The sequence below is a fragment of the Pygoscelis adeliae genome, unplaced genomic scaffold, assembly GCF_000699105.1.
Source record: "Pygoscelis adeliae isolate BGI_AS28 unplaced genomic scaffold, ASM69910v1 Scaffold116, whole genome shotgun sequence".
NCBI lineage: Eukaryota > Metazoa > Chordata > Aves > Sphenisciformes > Spheniscidae > Pygoscelis > Pygoscelis adeliae.
In genome coordinates, this window is record NW_008825080.1 from 2,271,466 (window position 1) to 2,290,866 (window position 19,401).

Here is a 19,401-nt window from a genome sequence, read left to right on the forward strand (position 1 = left end):
TGGGTGGCTGGCGGGCTGCTCGGGGTGCTGGTGCTTTGCCGCTCTCGGCTGCCGCCGCTGAAAACCGCCCCGCAGGTGGCTGGGACAGCAGGCATTTTTGTGAAGGTGTAGGTGTCCCCTTCCTTTAAAGTGAAGGCCGAGCCAGTCAGCTCGGGTTTGAGCCTGTGTTGGTGCCCGTTTCCCCTCCAACAGGGGAGATGCTGGGACTTGACATAGTTGGACTTTCTAATAAAAACAAACAACAAAACCCAAGCAATGTGGATGAACCCCCCCCCTTTTTTTTTTTACAATCATAACTGTAATATGTCATGAGCATATGCTCTAAGGCATGTGCAAGAATGTTCCCTGTGATTTCTTCCCCTGCTTTGGCATGCATGTGAACTAGCAGTCCTGACGTTAAGTATCAGCCGGCAACTGCAGGTGTCTGTTTTTTTGGCATCTAGGTTCGGCTGTCTTATGTCTGGCTTTTCAGACATGCCAAGGGCCTGCAGCTCTCACTGACGGTCATGTATGTTAAGGTGCAAGTCTTGAGCAGTGACCAAAACCATTGGCACAGCCAAAAACTTCAGCTGGAAATTTTTTTTTCTTCTTGTGATATATCTTCAAGTTAATTATAGTAAGAGCATCGAAGGCTGGTAATGAAATTTATTATTTAAATACCTTTTAAAAATAATGGACCAGCAGGCTATTACAGAAGTGTGCTGTTTCGTACTCTTTGCAATCTCATGTGACACAAACCAGTTGCCATAACTCCCTTTCTTTAGAAATGTTGAGTGTCTTGTCAGTTTCTGTGATTGTATGGTGGCTGTTTTCACTAGATGAGAAGACTAGTTAAGAAACGAACTCCTAATATTTATTTGTAACTTTAAAAAATAATTTTCAGTTCTTCAGAGATTAGTGAGGCTGAATTGGTAGTTTTTCTTACAGGATTTTCAGATATTACAAAGGAAATACGCCTCTCTTGTCTTTCCATGAGAGAATTTCAATGTGTGGAGCTCTAAGTGGTGTCCTCACTGGTTTTGTGAACAAAAAGCCTGCATGCAGGGTAGGGGGGGATTTTTTTATTGCTCACAGAGATGTCTCAGAGCTATCAAGGATGTCAGGGAGATCTGATTGCCACTGAAATTTCATTAGTAATAGTAGCATTATCTTAAATGTCATGATAAAGGGCTTTGTCATTGATTTTGCTGGCAGTAATGTTAGGCCAACCAGTACTGCTTTGAAAACATGAAGCTGACAAACGGCTTCATGTCTCGCTGTTGCAGTAGCGTCCTCTGTCCCCGACATTGCAGGCAGTGCAAGGCAAAGCCAGAGCCAGAGGGTACATTTCTAAACTGCAAGGTAGGGGCATCAGCAATGCAGCCTGCTGCTTGTGCTCACCTAGGTGCGGCAGTGCAGGATGCTGGCTGAGCTGCCTTCAAGCTGAGCTCTGCCGGGCCATGTGGTTTGGCATCACTACCAGGTGAGCTTGTTAAATTCCAGCTCTCCTCTCTTACTCCAGCTGCTGCTATAGCTATAGCCATTCCCAGAGATAGAGAGTTCCTGCTCCCAAAAATCTTGGAGTGAAATGGAAAACGAGTCGAAGGCTGGAGGGAAGAAAAAGCACTAACAGCTTCTTATAGGCAGTGAACTGAAATGAGGTGTTAAGTGGTTTTCCCAACTCTTCAGTGCATTTCTGTGATAGAACCAGAAATTAATGACAGCTCTGTTCATTTGATGTTCAGTGCTTTAACGACAGGTCTATCTTTTGCCTGGAAATCACAGAATCATAGAATGTTTTGGGTTGGAAGGTACCTTTAAAGATTGACTAGTCTGGTATGTAAAGAATTTGTAGATGCAACACAAGGATGTTCCTCACTGTGTACATTTTAGGTGAGTGAAAGAGGCTTACAGACTCTCATAGCGTTTGATTTACCCACAAAATCTCACTGTAAATCCTACACTGAGAAAGTGTGAATCAACCCTGACAATTCACTTCTGGATAATGGTTACATTAGCCTTAAAAGGGCATTCCCAGTGAAACTGGCAGCTCCCTTTTCCACTTCCATTTTTCCTGTGCCCCTTATGTGCTGTTGATGTCACCTGCTACCAGCTTAGTTAAGAGGACAAAGATGGAAGTAGTATTTTTTCATTATGAAGTGTCCTGTTTTGGTTTTTCATTTTCTTTCTTTCATTCTACTGCATTATTTCTGCTCATTGTCCTTGTAGCAAAACTTCATTAACCAAACTCCTGTTTTGTGAAGTGTCAGCACTGTGTTTTGGAGAGTGTAAGATTTGTAAGCAAGCTGTATTACCTAAGGTATTCTGTGGTACTGGTAGTGCTTTTCAGGCTCACCAGCTGGATTTGATCATACCTGTGATGCAGCAAGTATTGAGTTAAAAAAGGAACATTAAAAATATGGTTCCATCTAGCTGTAAGAAAAATTGAAGAAACCATGAGTGCATTTTTATTTACTAGGATATATTTTCTGAGGGTTTTTCCCCCCAGGTGATTATTAGTAATTGCTGCTGAGTTAGACTGAAAAGAGGTTCACCTTTTCCTCCCCCTGCAAAAGTGAGAGGCATTGAGATTCATTGTAGAAGACAGGACTATCATCAGCATCAGATTACACTGTGTAAGGGCAGTCTTCATTTCATTGTGCTCATGAAGTTCTGGTTAGTACTTTAAAGCCCATTCAGTCTAGTTTTAATGGGCAGTCACACAAACTAAGGTTTTCTAACATCAGGTCAGATTTCAGGCAGAAACTTGAGAAAAATCAGTTACCAATCTGATTCTTCACTGCTGTTCAGAAGCAAAAAAGCAAATATGAAATTACTTTAAGAAAGTAATTGCTGTCAAATTTCATTTTTCTAACTTCTAGTTTACTTGAGCTTTGAATCACCAGAACTGATCATCTTTATTTCTAGAATATGCAGCTCCTGACACCTCCATGAAACCTATAGCAATTTCTTTTACTATTTCCATTATATTTTTAAAAATAGTGATTTTTATCACTGATGTGCTATAAAGTATATGCAGACCTTTCCAAAGTTCCAACAAAATGTTAGCCATGTAAGATATTTTGCCTGAAAGAGTTATTTTTCACTTAGGACAGCTTCATATAATGAATTCTTCTTTTTATCCTATCTTCATAGCATCTTTTTCGTACCACTTGGAGAAGTTTATTTCAGAAGCTTTAGTATAAATTAATCACTTTTAAAGTAATTCTGTATGAGTGCTAGAACTAAATATTTATTTCTCACATGTATTTTTATATACTCTGAAGTTAAGATTGTCCTATAGTCACAATGGTTTCAAACATATTACTGGCAGCTTCAAGGTGAAAGAAGGAAGTACAACTAGATAGGGAAATAAACTTACAAATCACAAAATTTCAGAAAAGATACTTGCAGCATGTGAAAGTGGCTTTGGCTCAGTTGTTCTGATAAATAGTTCCAGATAAGTCCTCAGCACAAAACTGGAACATGCTAAAGCTACAAACTTTTGTAGGAGTAGAGTCGGTATTTGTAGAGCACACTAGGGAATTCACTTTGGAGAGGACCAGCAGCTCTTTTGATGCTGCAGTAGGTGAAGTCTTGGACCTGGGTGCAAAGCTCTGTTAGCTGGAAGGAGCTAAAGAAATGGTTTGGTTCTGTGGGACAGCCCCAAGCATGTTTATAGTGTAGAATGTGAGCCTGTGCAATAATTGCAAATGTGTTCTTTAATCCCCCATTCTGCCTTTTTTCTGACAGAGGGCTGTTAAAAGCTTATTACATTAAGTACCTGGAATTTGGTACTCTTTCGCTAATGTTCTCTCCCTTTTTAATCTGTCTCTGCTTGTGCTGTACAATCAGAGTAAACGAGGCTTTTAAAAGTTCTTAATATCACAGCAGCTTATTTGTATTTGGTATTAGTAGGGTCTGAACACTTGTTTCCGTCATTCAAATCCTATCCCAAGGGAGAGTCTTCCTATTTATGTTGGAGGTTGTGTGCTGTTTTTCCTGTGGTTTAGTGGAACAAAATTGGGACCTGCATCTTTATCCGTTGGGACCTGCATATTTTATCTTAGTTACAGCAGAAGCTATTTGGGACTCAAGGCGTCTCTCATTGTTTGCCTAGCATCTAGTGCATGAGGGTACTTCATGAGGCTTCAAGCTGTACTTTTATATAGCCTGAAAGTATTTTTACTATGTGGAAACCTGCCTGCATCTCTAGATTGCACAACTCCTCCACTTCTCACTGGAGCACCCTAGAAGACTTGGAAGTACAAAAGAAATGTGTAAGTACGCAAAAACAACTGCTCTGTTTTGAGAATGGAGGGAGAAAGGCGGAGAGGCGAGACAAAATTATACCACTTTAGTTGCTCTACAGCCCTGAAGTGAGCTTTCACAGAATGTGCTTAGTAGTCTAATATTAGTATGAAAAGGTCTGCTCTACAAAAGGAGAGGTCACACCTTTTTCACCAACCACAGGGAGAAACAGGCTGCACTCTTAGCCAGAGCTTCTACTTGAACATCCAAAATAGTAGAGAGTCAAAAACATACCTGAATTTGCCAACAGACAGATAGAAAGCCACTATCATCTGGAAGATTAATATTTATCTGAGGTACCTGTTCCTGTTACACTTTTGTGAATGAGCTACAAGGGACAAATCTTCAAGGTGCAAATCTCTGCTGGACAACGGGAAGCTTATTCGAATAACTGAAACAGGTGTTGCCTCTAGATACGCTGGAGGTCATGAAGCCAGTACCTCACCAGTCACAAATGTTGTTGTATGTGCTTGTTGCGCTTTGTCCGAGTGTGCTGTTAGGACAGATGAATTAGCCTTTATTTTGACTTTGTGTTTTTCACATAGAAAGATAAATAACTTTATTTTCCTGAAAGGACGTTGTACAGTTGGGGTATCTTGGGAGGGATGTGCATCAAACATCTAGCAGATAAGGACCTTCTCTGTGTTTAGGGCTCCTAGATACCAGTGCAGCACATGACAACAGTAGATGATAAGATAGGAGGTTCAAAACCAGTGAATGCCATTTTTCCCCCCCGTCTTCTTTTAATTCCTTTTTATACAGCCAGCCTGTAGAGCTCACTGATACAGATTATTAGCGAGGCCACTGCAAGAACTGTGGTCTCAGCTGAGAGGTTACTGTGGCACAGAAGTGACTCTTGTCTTTCCAGTCGGCAGCAAACAAGCCAACACCACCTCCTCACGTGGCAGTTCTGGAGTTTGGAGAGGATCCTGACTGAAAATACATGGGCAATGTTAGACTTAATCCTTTACTTTTATGATTTTATCTTTAATGACTAGGATAATCACTTGGGATGCCAATTTACAGATCTGTTCAACCTGAGTTGCTGGCTAGTTTGTGGTCCCCATCTCTATTCCTTCTCCCTTAGAGCCAACCCTCAACTCTGACTAGAAATACCACATTGGGGCTATAAACCCAGTGTAATAGATTGCATGACTTCCCCCTCTCCCCCCCATAAAACAAGTTATATATAGTTGTTTTCACAGAAAATTAGCAGGCTACATGGGAACAGTTTGTCTGAGCAGCAGTAATTCTGTGGCCTAATTATGACGTATTGTAGTGTTGAAAACAGAAGATCAATATATTAGGTATTAAAAGTAGACAAATGTTTTTGTCTACATCAGAAGGATTCAGGATGTCTGACTATACTTTTAAGTATTATCTACATTGTTTTTCCTTAGCCTTAGGCTTCTGGCCAAAGCAGTGTCTTCACAGGGCCCTGGCAGTGATACCTCCTGAACATTTTGAAGACAAAAACATTGTCCAAATACTCTCTTACATGGGAACCATGTCATTTTTCTTTTCTGCTTGAAGATCACATTATGTATGTCAATTTTTTCATATAAAAGGGTGGATATTAGGGGCAGGGAAGGGATCCGGTAAAATGCCCCTCTTCTTTTTTTCATCTGGCATAAATGCAAAAATCTTCGTGGATTACATGAGTATAAAAGTCTTTCTGGGTTACTGGTTCAGGCATGGTAGGGAAAACCTTTCCATGTGACTTTCTTTGGGAAGAAGGTGTAAAAGGGATCCAAAGAAGGAAAGCGTTGAGATATGTGGAGCTTTGGCTGTTTCCTGTCCACAATGGAGACCAAAAGGAGTTGAGCAGACATGAAATCTGCATTAAATTACTTCCAGTTAAGAAGTAAGTGTGGAATTGTGATTCTAAGATCGCTGTTTTTCCATATGATCCCTGTGCATTGCTGAGAAGATATATGTACTCCGAAATGAGAAATACAGAAAAAAAGGGAAAAAAGAAAAAAAATCTATTCTTTCAGTTAGCTCTTTAGTCTTCATTTTGTTGTTGGATGGATGTGCATAGCTTGTGATAACTGTGTAGTGAGTGAGTTTGGTTTCTTGCAGATACATTTCTGGGGTTGTTAGTTTTGGCAATGGAGAAGAGACAAAGCTTTTATTGCTTTGCGCTTTGAGTACAGAAATCAAGAGAAAAATTATTCAAGGTGTAGCTGTTCATTGAATTTGATGATGTTTTTAACACCAGAGAATTGAAAGCTGAACAAAAGGATAAAATGCCAGCCTAATGCCACCACTAGATGACGAGTGAAGAACCTTTTGCTCTGTGATTATGAAGGCTTTTGCTGTGCCTGGCCTGGTTTCTCGTGGTTACTTCTAAGAAGATGTTGTGGTCAGTGTGGTGAGGAATCTTCAGTAAAATTACTTGAAACAAAATTCTCAAAACTTACACTTCCCATATAAACGTTATCTGTTATGATGGAAATATTAGGAGAGATTTATAGACCCAATGTGGTATTTCTAGTCAGAGTTGAGGGTTGGCTCTAAGGGAGAAGGAATAGAGATGGGGACCACAAATTAGCCAGCAACTCAGGTTGAACAGATCTTTAAACTGGCATCCCAAGTGATTATGACTCTATTTTTTTGAGCCTTTGTGTATCTTCGTCTATGAAGGGATGTATAGCTGCCATAGATCTGGCTCTTATTCTCAGCTGCATCCACCTGTCGTTTCCGTTTGAGGCATAGAGCTGTTACAGAACAGATTGTCTGCCCAGACAATCCAAAGGAATCGTTCCCTATATGATATGCTGAATTCACCTGTTCCAGTAGCAAGGGAGCTTCAAGGCTGGTATTGTTGGTTGAACTCCACTTACTTTCCATAATGGTATGATTCACATCAGATGGTCCAGGACAAAATGTCCCCTTTTCAAAAGCTGTGGCACCAGCTTCATTTTGAGGTCACTCGTAACATGGTTTCAGACAGAACTCATTCTAAAAGTGTCTGCTGTAGAGGAACTTGATACCTATACTATAAAAACATGCTTCTTAGTTTGGTGGGTAGTGAAGCAGAAACCATACCCAGGCACTATAGGTGGTCTTGGCCCAAGATCTCATTTAGTGCTGGATCAGCGCCTAGGCTGATGTTGAGTTTCCTGCCCCACCTTCAGTGATGGATTCTGACTCTGAAGTGTTTTATGGAAGACAAAAGCTTTAACTTACATTTCTTTTTTCTTTTCCAGGAAATTCATATTTAGTATAAACACAAACTGTTTCCCAGTGGCACACCACAAAATATTGACTCTGCAACTCATTTCTAGTTATTCTAAATTGCACTTAGTAATCCATGGATAAGTTTATCTTTCTGCTCAATTGCTTCCCCCCAAATCCAATGGTTTTTCCTCACATACTTGAGTCTAATGAGAATTTGATATCTTTAAAAGTTATTTTCAAGTTCCATCAACAGTCATTAGTTTTGATTCAGAAATTCACCATTGAAATTTGGGAGCTGTGTTACAGTGATCGTAATGAAACTTTCAGGACATTAACATCTGTGAAAGATTTAGATTTCATTTGTTAATTTCTGAGGAACTTCACTGATAAAATTATAATGAAGTCTCTTACTTGCCAGTTCCGTAGGGGTGCTAGGATGTAATGTAGCAAAACAAACGTAACTGCTTCTCAGAGTCTCAGCAGAGTGAGGAGAAGGGTCTGTCTTCTTGAGGTGGAGTCTTCTTGTACCCATAATATTATATTGATGTTCTGATGTTTCTACAATGGCTGAAGGAAATGGAGTAATCTTTTGATTAAGACAGGTTATTTCAGACAGCTAGGTTATGCTTCCTATGTTCTTCAGGAAGATGGTGTCTCAGTGCCTTTCATTTGCTGAGATGGAGGTCAGAAGACTCCTCTCCCTTACCTGTGTTACTGGGTCCAAAGCACTATAGGGTAGGAACAATCCCCTATAGTCCACCTGTATGGTAGGCAGAACAGTCCTAGCTACTGCCATAGTATGAATTTACCACAATATAAAAATTATAAACATTTAACCTGTTTCCTGGCTTATTAGTAAAATTTAGTCCTCACTTATATTGGGGTTTGTCTCTAGTTCTGTTATTCCAATACTTGCTTTAAAAGGGAGGTCGGTCCTCATTAACCCCACAGTAACAACATTTCTGTATACAACAAATGGCATTGGTTCTCTTACTGTATAGATTTTATGGGAGACCTGTAAGGTATATTAGAGCTATTTGATGAAAGCTTCTTTTAAGCTAGAAGTAAACTGGTGGGGAAGAATTCCTTTTTGTTCAACTTGGAACCAATTTTTCTATGCACAGTGATGACTCTTCCTTTGCAAGAAATATAGGTACTTCAGTACCTAAAATCTAAAAATCTTTCTTGTGTTTCTCTGGGTACTTAATGTAACACACTATTACATAGCTTTTGGCTGTGGGGTTTGCTGAAATCTTATTCTTGGGAAAGCCACCTAAAATTTTTATGTATACTACAGCAAATTTGTAGATATTATTAGTGATTGTTTCATGAAACAGCTGGTTAATGAGACCTTTGATTTGATACTCTGTAATGTGCAGAATCCAGTTCAGAGTCTGAGTTAAAGCCACACTTTGTAAGAGTCATCAGAGTGTGTTAGATTCAGCAGAGGGACAGCTAATAAAGAGAGAGGAACAATTAAACATCAAAAGTCCTCAGCAGTTATGCTTAATTTTAAAAAGAAATGTGTTAAAATGAGAAAGTTGTCTCAGAATGAAGCTAAAAGCTGCAAAATAAATATTTAACTGGTGGCGTCCTTGAAGAGTTGTGTCCAAACACAGCTGAAAGCATCTTAAACCCTGGCAGATGTAATGTGAAAACAGACAGGCCTGGAAGAAAAAAAGGTCAAGGATCAGCTAGCTGAAGGAATCAAAGCTTTTACCAAATCCTTCTTAAATACATCAAGAACAAAAACCCTGCACAGGGTCTGTGCAGCCAGTTGATTAAGTTATCAGTATAAAAGAAGCACTCAGAAAGGGCATGGCTACTGCAGGGAAGCTAAATGAAATGGTGTTTACTGCTAATTGGGAAGATCCCCAACCTGAAATTCCTTTTTTGGGGGGGAATGAGAGGGGTTGACCTAAAAAACCCTCAGGGATGAAATTGCTTACTTGCTAAAGGCAATATCTGATCTCATGCTTTAAACTCCCTGGGTACCTGAAGCCTGGAGGGTGGCAAATTTTATGCCAGTGTTTAAAACAAGAATGACCAGAGGACTGTAAGCCTGACATCTGTACCATTCAAATTTATAGATATTGTAACAAAGGATAAAAGTCACAGAAGTAAGTAGGATCAACTTGGGAAGAGTCAGTAGGGTTTCTTGAAAGATAAGTTCTGCTTTACAAACCTCTTGGAGTTTTCTTGATGGGGTGGGAAAGGTGGCTGAGATTTAGATTCCCAAAAGGCTTTTGGTAAAGTTTGACATCAAAGGCTTTTGAGCAGCCATTGGATAGGAATGCAGGGCTTTGTATATTAAGTAATGGATTAAAAGATAGGAGGAGAGGTAAATGATTGATTTTTTTTGCGTAGGAGGGAAGTTACCAGCAGAGTTTTTGGGGATTTGGTCTTGGGATCTGTGCTATTCAGTATAGTAATTACAGGGATGGTAAAGACAGTGAGTAGTCAAATGAGAAAGTTTGCTGGTGTTACTATTCTTCAAGGCAGTAAAGAGGAGAGAAGAGAGTGAAGGATTGCAGGAGGCCGTACAGAACTGTGTGACTGGGCAGCAGGGCAGCAGAGATGGTTGCAGACTGCGTACGTGAAAGGAGAGGATGCTTCAGCCTGGAAAAGAGGTGAATGAGAACAGATGGCAGGAGACCTGTGGGTCATCTCATCAGAGGTGACAGAGGATGTCTCTGACAGAGATGTAAGAGCATGTTGTAAATCAAGATGTTTCCAAGGAGAAACTAGAGGAGTACTGCAGAGAGAAATCCTTTGGCAGTTACAAAATAGACTGACTGTGACAAGCTCAGGAAAACACCTGAAACAAAAAAATAATTGGAATAGTATTTGAAGGAAAGCATTAAATATGATTGCACTGTTCTTACAATTCCCTGTCGTCACTGTTGGAGGTAGAATACTGGGCTATATTCAACTCCTTGTCTGTACTGGTATGGCCATTGGTCTCTTAATCAGTTGCTTGAACTGGTTAATTTGATATCTGAGATCTATTTTCAGTCATGTATAAAAAAGTATATAGAGTGTTAATATAAGTTTTTTATATGTATTTAGCTGTAGATAAGAAAAAGAGATTTTTTGTGTGTGACTAAATCTCCTGTTTGTTTTCCTTTCTGTTTCTCAGTATCATTTTATGGTGATAGCTTTGTGGAGTTGAACGTGGCAGAAGCATCGTCTCAGACATCCGTACAGTTGCGGTTTCGAACAAGCAAGCCACATGGACTGCTTTTTCTTGCAGCTGGGAAGAAGGATTATTGTTTAATGGAGCTACACTCAGGAAATGTACAGGTATGGTTTATAACTATAGCTAAAAAGATATATGTAGGCTGTATTGTTTAGTGTTTTTCTTCAAGCTGTTGTCTATAACAATTCTCAAAGTTTATGTTTTAAAAAAAAGGAAAAATCACATAATATAATTGATAATTTCAAAATATGGTATTTATTTCTCACAATGATGGTCATTAAAATTGGCCTCTAAAAGCCTTTGAGATCTCTAGATCTTAAAATCAAGATCATTGAGTTCAAAGCATGAGTTTCGGTAAAGGCAAAATTTCAGATTTGATGATGTTAGCATCATAGAAAATGTTTGGATCCAAATAGTAGTTTTTCTGCAAGGTAAGTTCTTGGAAGATCATTGTCAATTGGGTTCTGAGGAGTTGTTGGTCCTAGCACAACTGCAAAGGAGTCCATTCCCTCTTCTGCAATTATTCAAGTTGTATTTGTGATGGCAACTAAACCTACACAAAATTTTAGTGGGATTTTATTTTTTCAATTCTATTTTGTAAATTATGTACTTAATACGAAAATTTATGAAAATTAATCTATGAATGATATAGTAATATATGATTGTGAAAAATACCACTTTGGATTTTGATAATTAAAATTCTGTCTCTTGCAGTTGAGAATTAACTTTGGCATGGGGGAACGAGTACTGCATTCTCAGCAAAGATCTCAGCTGAATGATTTAGCTTGGCATCTGGTTGAACTACATCATGAACATGATAACGTCACATTGGTAATTGATAAACATGGTAGAACTAGTGCAAAAATGCCTGGAATTCTCTATGAACTAAATATTGATTATGGATTCTATGTAGGTGGTACTAGTAAACTTGACATTCCCTATCTTGTTGGAGCACTGCCCAATTTCCGAGGATGTATTGATGATGTGTCGTTCAATCAGCTAGACATTCTGATGCCTCTGAGAACTTCTCCAGGCTTTAAAAATGTCCGTGAAGTTTCGGTGGGATGCAGTGATGAATTCTTTGCAAGCGAAGATGAACCCATTAGTTTCTTCAGTTCCAGATCCTATGTTTCTTTCCCATCATGGAATGTTGATGATGAAGGAATCTTGGAGTGTACATTGCAAACCTCAGCTGCACGTGGCTTGCTGCTTTACCATCCTGGCCAAGCAGGAGATTTCATTGCAATGGAAATGGAAGATGGATTAATTAAGGCCTATGTTGGAAAACATAAAAGTAGAACCCAGCTTTCTTCTCGTAGGTCCGTCAATGACAGTCATTGGCACTACATTGAACTGAAATTTACTGCAGAATATTTGCAGCTGACATTGGATGAAGAAACTGTGAAAAAATCATTGCCTCCCCACAGCAAGCTGCCACTTCTGAAGGGGTCTTTCTTTGTAGGTGGTGTAGATGACAGCACACGATCAGAAGTGATTAAGTTAGAGTTAACTTCAGTGTCTGGGAAGTATGCCAGGGGAGGGTCCTTCAAAGGTTGCTTAAGAGATCTGAAAGCCAATTCAGAAAAGAAATCACTGAAGAATGTTCTGGTAACAAAGGACATTTCAGCTGGGTGTGAAACAGAGAGTGCTTTTAATTCAAATCTTTCTTTAGAGGTGACTGTAACGAACCCTACTGTGAAAGCAGCCCCAACATTTGCCATTTTCCCTGAAAGCTCTGTCTCTTTGGGCAAGGAAGGCAAAAGCCACGTTTTAGTTCTAAGTAACTTGATTGTGCTAGAGGGCGGACAAGCTTCACTTGAATCTAAACATATTAAAGTCAACTTAGACTTTCAGAAATTAGGGATTCATCAATCACAAATTCTTTTTGAAATAAAGGAACCACCCTCTCATGGAGACTTGAAACTAGATGTTGAACCAGTGCACGAGGTAAATACATTTACTATGCAGGATGTGTGGCAAGGGAAGATTCTTTATGTCCATGATGGCTCTGAGGACACTTCCGATTATTTTAATTTCTCTGTTTCTACCATCAGTGAGAAGATTGTGCCTCCATATTTGCAAGGAAATGAGCAGCATGTGTTTAGCATTACTGTCAGTCCAGTAAATGATGCACCTGAGATCACACTTCCTGAGGGAAACTTGCTTCTTCTCTTAGAGAACTCAAAGAAACGTTTGACTAGTGATCTGATAAAAGTTCTAGATAAGGATACGGATCCTGTGGCTCTCAGCCTTTCAGTGCTTGGAAATCTGAATGCCGATGCAGGATTTTTAGAAAATTCAAAGCATCCTGGAAAAGCTGTTACTACTTTTTCTAATGAGGACTTAAGAGAAGGCACTATTTTCTTTGTCCACACAGGCATCAAGAACTCAAGGATTGTTCTGAGGGCAAGTGATGGTGAGAAAGTGAGCAACACTGTTGTGTTACGTGTCATGGCAGTTCCTTTGGATTACAGAGTTGTCAACAACTCAGGAATAAAACTACTCCAAGGTGTTACAGCTCTCATCACACCTAGGCATCTGGCAGTTGAAACGAACGCCAACCTCCAGGAGCTGGAGATACGGTACGAGGTCACAGAGCCACCCCAGTTTGGGGAAGTCCAAAGACAGCATTCAAGGGGGGAATGGAAGCGAGTCAACTCTTTTTCCCAACGCTCTGTTCAGCGCAGCCGTGTGAGATACTGTAGCACTTTTAAAGAAATTCAGCTGGAAAATGTTACTGACCAATTTAAATTCAAAGTTAGTGTAGGAAACAGAATCAGTGAAGAGCATGTGTTTCCAATCAAAGTGAAATGGTTAAGGTACAGTTTATTGAAACATTCTCCTCTAGAAATTGAAAAATCAAAAAAGAAGTACTTGAATTCAGATAATCTTCATGCTGTGATTGTGGATCTAGCAATACCTGAAAATGAGCTTCATTTTAAATTGCTGTCCCTACCAAAGAATGGACAAATACTGCTTAATGACCAGCCTTTGAAAAAAGACTCAGTCTTTAGCCAGAAAGATATTACTGATCAAAAAGTGGCATATGAATTAATCAGCAGATACCATGAAGACAACCGTGATTCATTTAGATTCCTCATTTCTACAAAGTACCTGGAATCAAATTTATATGACTTTGAAGTCTACATCAAATCAGATTTGAGAAACATTATTTTGACTAATAATGGCCTAACTGTTACTGAAGGTGAAGGAGAGTTAATAACAAGCACAAAATTGTTTGTGCAAACACCGGATAATAAAACTTTCCAATATAAAGTTATACAGTTTCCTAAGCATGGGAAATTAAAACTCATTAATTTTTCAGGCTCATTCGAGAGTGATGATGATCTCATCACTTTCACTAACAAAGATATAACTGATAAGCGCCTTATGTATGTGCATGACGATTCTGAGACAGTGTTTGATGAATTTCTTGTCAGAGCTTCCAGTGAAGGGTCAGGAAAGTGGGCCAACTTTGATCCAGAAATAGAACCTTTGTCAGTAGAAATTGGATTCAACATTTCTGTCCAGCTGAAGAATGATGAGAAACCTGTACGTGTAATTGATAAGATATTTAACATAGTGAGAAATGGGCAGCGATTGTTAACTTTGGCAGATCTTTGCTATCATGATCCTGATTCTGATTTTGATGATGGACAGTTGCTATATACTAGACGTGGCATTTCCAATGGGGACTTGGTGCTAACAAATGATACTTTGCACAGACTCTACCAATTCAAACAAGCGGACCTGGAGCAAAAGCAAGTCCTGTTTATACACCATGGTGCAGATTTTGGGCGTTTTGTGCTCTTTGTGACAGATGGCAAGCACTATACCTCTTTGCTTCTAGAAGTTAGTGCCACTGATCCTTACGTTAGGTTGGCAAATAATACAGGCTTGTTGGTTCAAAAAGGAAAAGAAGAAACTGTTACAACAGCTAACCTAAGTGCTATTACAAACCAAGATATCAGAAATGATCATGAGATTACATATGAAATACTCTCTTTCCCAAAATACGGAAGAATATATGTAAATAATCTATTGATGGATTCCTTTACTCAGCTTGATCTGATAAAGGGGTATGTGACCTACAGGCATGATGACAGCAACAGCCTTATTGACACATTTAACTTTACGGTCCATGCTAGAGATGTCCATCTGGATGCTGGAGTGCATGTTCGCATATATTTGGAAAGTCATCAGTGGCCACCAAGGATTGTGAACAAAAACAATCTCTTAGTTGAAGAAGGAAAACCAGTTAAAATCAGTAAAGGAAAACTGCAAGTAGGTTAACTGTGTTGTCCATTTCTCCAATCTTGTAGCAAGTTTTCTTTGCTGCTTTCTCAGCCATTGCAATGTCTTTAGTCTCTGTCTTCTCTTCTTCAACTCCTTTTGGTTTTCACTAGCATGACTGCATTCTGGATGCTTAATTCTGGAGAGACTAATACTAGCAAGCGTCCATTTCTAGAAGGGAAATGGGTTATGTTAAAGAAAAAGGCTGCCCATAGTCTTTGACTCCGTTACATATAGGTGCTTGAGAAAGTTAAGATTTGGAGATGCTGCACTTGTATATTTGTTTTAGCTATGACAATTTTTTGTAGTTAACGTTCATGTATCATTCTTAGTTGAGCTGGTGGGAAATGCCAAGGAAGAAAGGGTTTTGTTTCATTCAGTTTGGAGCTAGTCCAATTAACACTGTCAAAAGATGCATCCAAAATTTTAAAAACGTTGTCACAAACCTGAGGTCATTTCTCTTTGGTTAATGTTTTCCTCCCCATTGCTTGTGTGTAGCCCTTCAGTAACCACCACGAGGGGGCTCTGGCAGCACATGGCTGTGCTGCTGAAATCCTTGTTTCAGGCAGGGGTCTGCAGTGCTTAGGCTATTAGTTAATTCCGCAGTGTGTTCCTTTTCAAAATTTACAAATTTGGGGCTACAAAACACTCCCACGCCGTGTTATTTAACAAGTCTACTTAAGGTATTACTGTATTGTATTAGGAATTTGCCGATATACCGTGTAACCCAAACAAGGAATGCCAATTAATTAGGCAGGCAAACCAAGGGTTAAAAGTGAAAAATTCAGAAGATAACTAAAGAATTTCCCCCATTTCTGTTTAAATAATTTTGGGGTATGTTTTTAAATTTAAGGTTGTTCATGAAAACAGTTCTCCATCTGAGATTGTGTTCACAGTAAGACAGTTTCCAGTACATGGATACATTCGGAAGTTTTCCTCAGAAGAAGGTTACCTTGGTGCTGACCAAAGGCCAGTTTTGAGCTTCACACAGCAAGATGTTGATGAGGGCAAAGTTCAGTACGTGCAGACAGTTTCTGACCAACTAGATGACTGTTTTTCTCTGGATGTGAGCAACGGTGTCCGAACAGTGAGTGGAATAGAGATCTCTGTAGACATCATCCCCAGAATGATTCCCCTGGAAGTACAGAACTTCACAGTAATTGAAGGGGGCTCGAAAGTCCTGGTGGAAGACTATCTAAAAATTTCTAGTAGACACTTTGCAGGACTCAGCTGTGAATTTATTTTAATTGAGCAGCCAAAACATGGGTATGTTGAAAACTCTCGTGTTCCTGGAATAAGGTTAACCACATTTACCAGAAAACAGGTAATGCATTTAGATCTGCTTTGCTGTAGTCACGATTAATTCTTTGTATTGCTAAAAGCCAATTTTTGCCTGCAGTGGGATGATTTGGTGGGAGGTGGCAAGATGCACAAGTTTGAGCTTTATTCGGGCCTTGTACCAAAGATCTTTCTGCAGTTGCTAGCTGGTTCTTTGGGGTGGGGAGGGAGGGTGCCTCATTGTTGTGGTGAACCACATCACTTTCTTGTGAGCCACTGGTCACACAGATTAGTGTGCTATAATCACAGTAGACTGATGGGCCAGTCATAGGCAGAGTTGTTGATACCCTGGAAACTTAAGACAGACAGACTGTGGGTACATTTTGAAAAGACCAGAGGAAATGGTGTGTAGATTGAACAAGGAGGAAAGTGGGAAAAAAAATTTTTTTTAGGTCATGTCTTTGCTCACAGAGAGCCAGTATATGCATAATAAGCTAATTTTAAGTCTTTTAGCTCTAAGAAGCAAAACTATCATAAGTCACCATCTACTAATACTATGTTCAGTTTGTAGATTCCAGGAAACATTGTGGTGAATATAGTGGTATTGGATTTTCCATTTTCCCTTCAGGGGAAGGGGGACTGCCAAGACTGGCAAGTTAAGATACTCTGGCTAGAGGAATGGACAGATGAGCTGTAAAATTTGCTGTTGTGGACAGAACAAAGATAGAGGTACAGATGAAATATGAGCATAAATAAAGTCTTAGAACTCATAGAAAGTTGAGGCAGTAATACAGAGGGGCATAACTAGACTTGAATATTTTTGCTTTTTTAATGTGGCATTAATTTTCTTTTAGCCTCTTTAATTTTTCAGGTTGTTGTATTTTTCAGGTGGAACAAGAATTAATCTACTATGTTCATGATGACAGCGAGGAACTGATGGACAATTTTACTGTGATAGCAAATAACACAGAATTGTGGAAACAAAGCTTGCCCCAAACTGTATTTGTAACAGTTACTGCAGTAAATGATGAAGCTCCGGTTATAAAAGTTAACAGAATTCTTCAGGTATGTTTGTCAACATTTTGAAATGTTAAAATTATTTCTAACTGATACCATTTAATGCACCTTCATTAACAGAGTATTAGGTTTGTATCTGGTGGCATAGTCAATATAATAAACGGTGGTCCTGGGGTTTAAACAAATTAGTGTTAATGAAGGGAGGCAGTACATGGGTAATGTGTATTTAGGGGGATTCTAGTCATCATGAAGAACATTTTCTGCTGTTGTAATGTAAAGTTTATCTAGAAAGCTGACTGAGCTTTCTTTTAATCTTAAAGATACATGAAGTCTCTTGGACTGACATAGGGCTTGTGGGGTGGGATGGCTTGCACCTGGATCATTGTGTTTTAGTGTTGTCTGCTAGGGTGTCTTGAGGGCTGTTAATGAACAGTGTATCTTAGAAAAGTACCAAGAGTGGAGATGATGAGGGTGCAGACATCTCACTGTTGTCTTTGCACAGCCTTCAGACCCTGTGCCTCTTGCCATTAAGTGTACCGAAGGGTCAGAGCTGCTGAGGCCTGCTGCCTGCTCCTCTGCGAATCTCCAGTGGGACAGGACAAAAGAAGAGAGCAGCATTCTCACTGGCACTTCATTAGAGAATTGACTATGTGTTGGGTATTTCTGGTACAAAACAGGAATGTTCTCTTCTTTAAAAGTTCCTGATAAGAATAATACAACACAATCTGTGAAAATCTAGTCTGTTAGAGGTCCTCAAAATACTAGTGCAGATACTGAAGCTGTTACTGTGTGATAGTGTGAGCTAAAAAAAGGACGTCCTAGCTTGTTTCTAACTCCACCCCCCCAAAATTCCTGAAGAAAATTTTAAAATTGTTGACTGATGCTACCTTTTGCTCTTAATAACTATAGCTGTCTTTTTAATCTTTCGGTCTTTGAAAAAAGTCACTATTGTCACGTCAGTTTCAGTGCTTTTTCATATTTATTTATTTATTTATAGTCTTGTTGTTTGTTTGTTTTATAATAGCACTCAGTAACCAGAACCAGTTTATTATGGACACTGTGCCCATGTAAACCAAAAAGCCCCCATGTGTAAAGGTTTCCAATCTGAGATCTGATGAGTAAAAACAAATTAGGTGACTCTGAAAAGCAGAATGAAATGGATATGGGTTAACTAACAAACCTGTGGTCACAGTAAACCAGCTGAGAGGCATCAAGACAGAGAAGGTATTTAGGAATAGGTTTGAAAGAAGGTAAGCAGGGTATTTTGAGACTACATCATCCCCAGTGCTGTATGATGTAGTTTACAAATTGGTGGCACCTAACATGTATTTAATTTTACATATTTAGTTGTGTGTTGTAGAGGGAGAATGGATTACTGTAAAGATGATCGTAACCTTGTGTTGTGTATTTAGCCTTTTCACATGAGAAAAGACACAATTTTTAAACAGCAATAGTGGTAGTATTGTGCAGCTTTGCAGTTACAGTAGGTAATCTGTGATAATCTGCAGATGCCCACAGCACAAGACACCCTGAGTTGTGCAGAGACTGCTGGTAGAAGGGCAGACACACTTCACAAGTGTTTGCGTGGTACAGAGTAAAACCTTCCCTGGTTAAAGTAATTACAGTGGTACTCTACAGACATCAGCACAGCACGCAGTAATGTTTGTCTAGTAGCAGATGAGAGGGATATATGTCCAGTCAGAAATTTTTCTGTGTCTCCCTTCTGGTGCATTGCTGGCATTGAACTCCAATCTGTTATCAGAACTGAGGCCATGCAGTGCACTGCTGTGCAACATATGGATTTTTCTAAAAATATCTGTAAGTCTAGGCTTCCCAAGTACAACGATAACACAGCTTAACCTAGCCAAAATTCGTCCTCTCTGCTGGGGAGGCAGTTTGCATACCCAGAACTAAGATGCTGCCTTTGTGCCGGTGGTTTTGCTGGTCATGCATAAGCTATTGCTGAGAAATAACCTTTATTTTTGTCATTAATATGCACAAGTATGTTGGATTCATGTGCAGACTAAAACAAAGCTGGAGGTCAAGTTATATGCTGGGAGGAATACACTGAGATGATCCTTCTTCAAAGCAAACTTGCACATCCCAAGTAGGTGGGAGGAAATGGATTTTTCTTAGTCCTG

General features: G+C 39.4%; 1 protein-coding gene across 1 annotated transcript in view; it reads left to right on the forward strand.

Annotated features, from left to right (window-relative positions):
* LOC103919446 (chondroitin sulfate proteoglycan 4-like) overlaps nucleotides 1-19,401 on the forward strand; it is a 63,785-nt gene that overhangs the window by 26,174 nt on the left and 18,210 nt on the right. Inside the window, exons 2-5 of the mRNA XM_009326953.1 lie at nucleotides 10,613-10,776; nucleotides 11,387-14,956; nucleotides 15,819-16,289; nucleotides 17,132-17,308. Of these exons, the coding sequence (XP_009325228.1) occupies nucleotides 10,613-10,776; nucleotides 11,387-14,956; nucleotides 15,819-16,289; nucleotides 17,132-17,308 (4,382 nt within the window). The remainder of the gene's footprint in view (nucleotides 1-10,612; nucleotides 10,777-11,386; nucleotides 14,957-15,818; nucleotides 16,290-17,131; nucleotides 17,309-19,401) is intronic.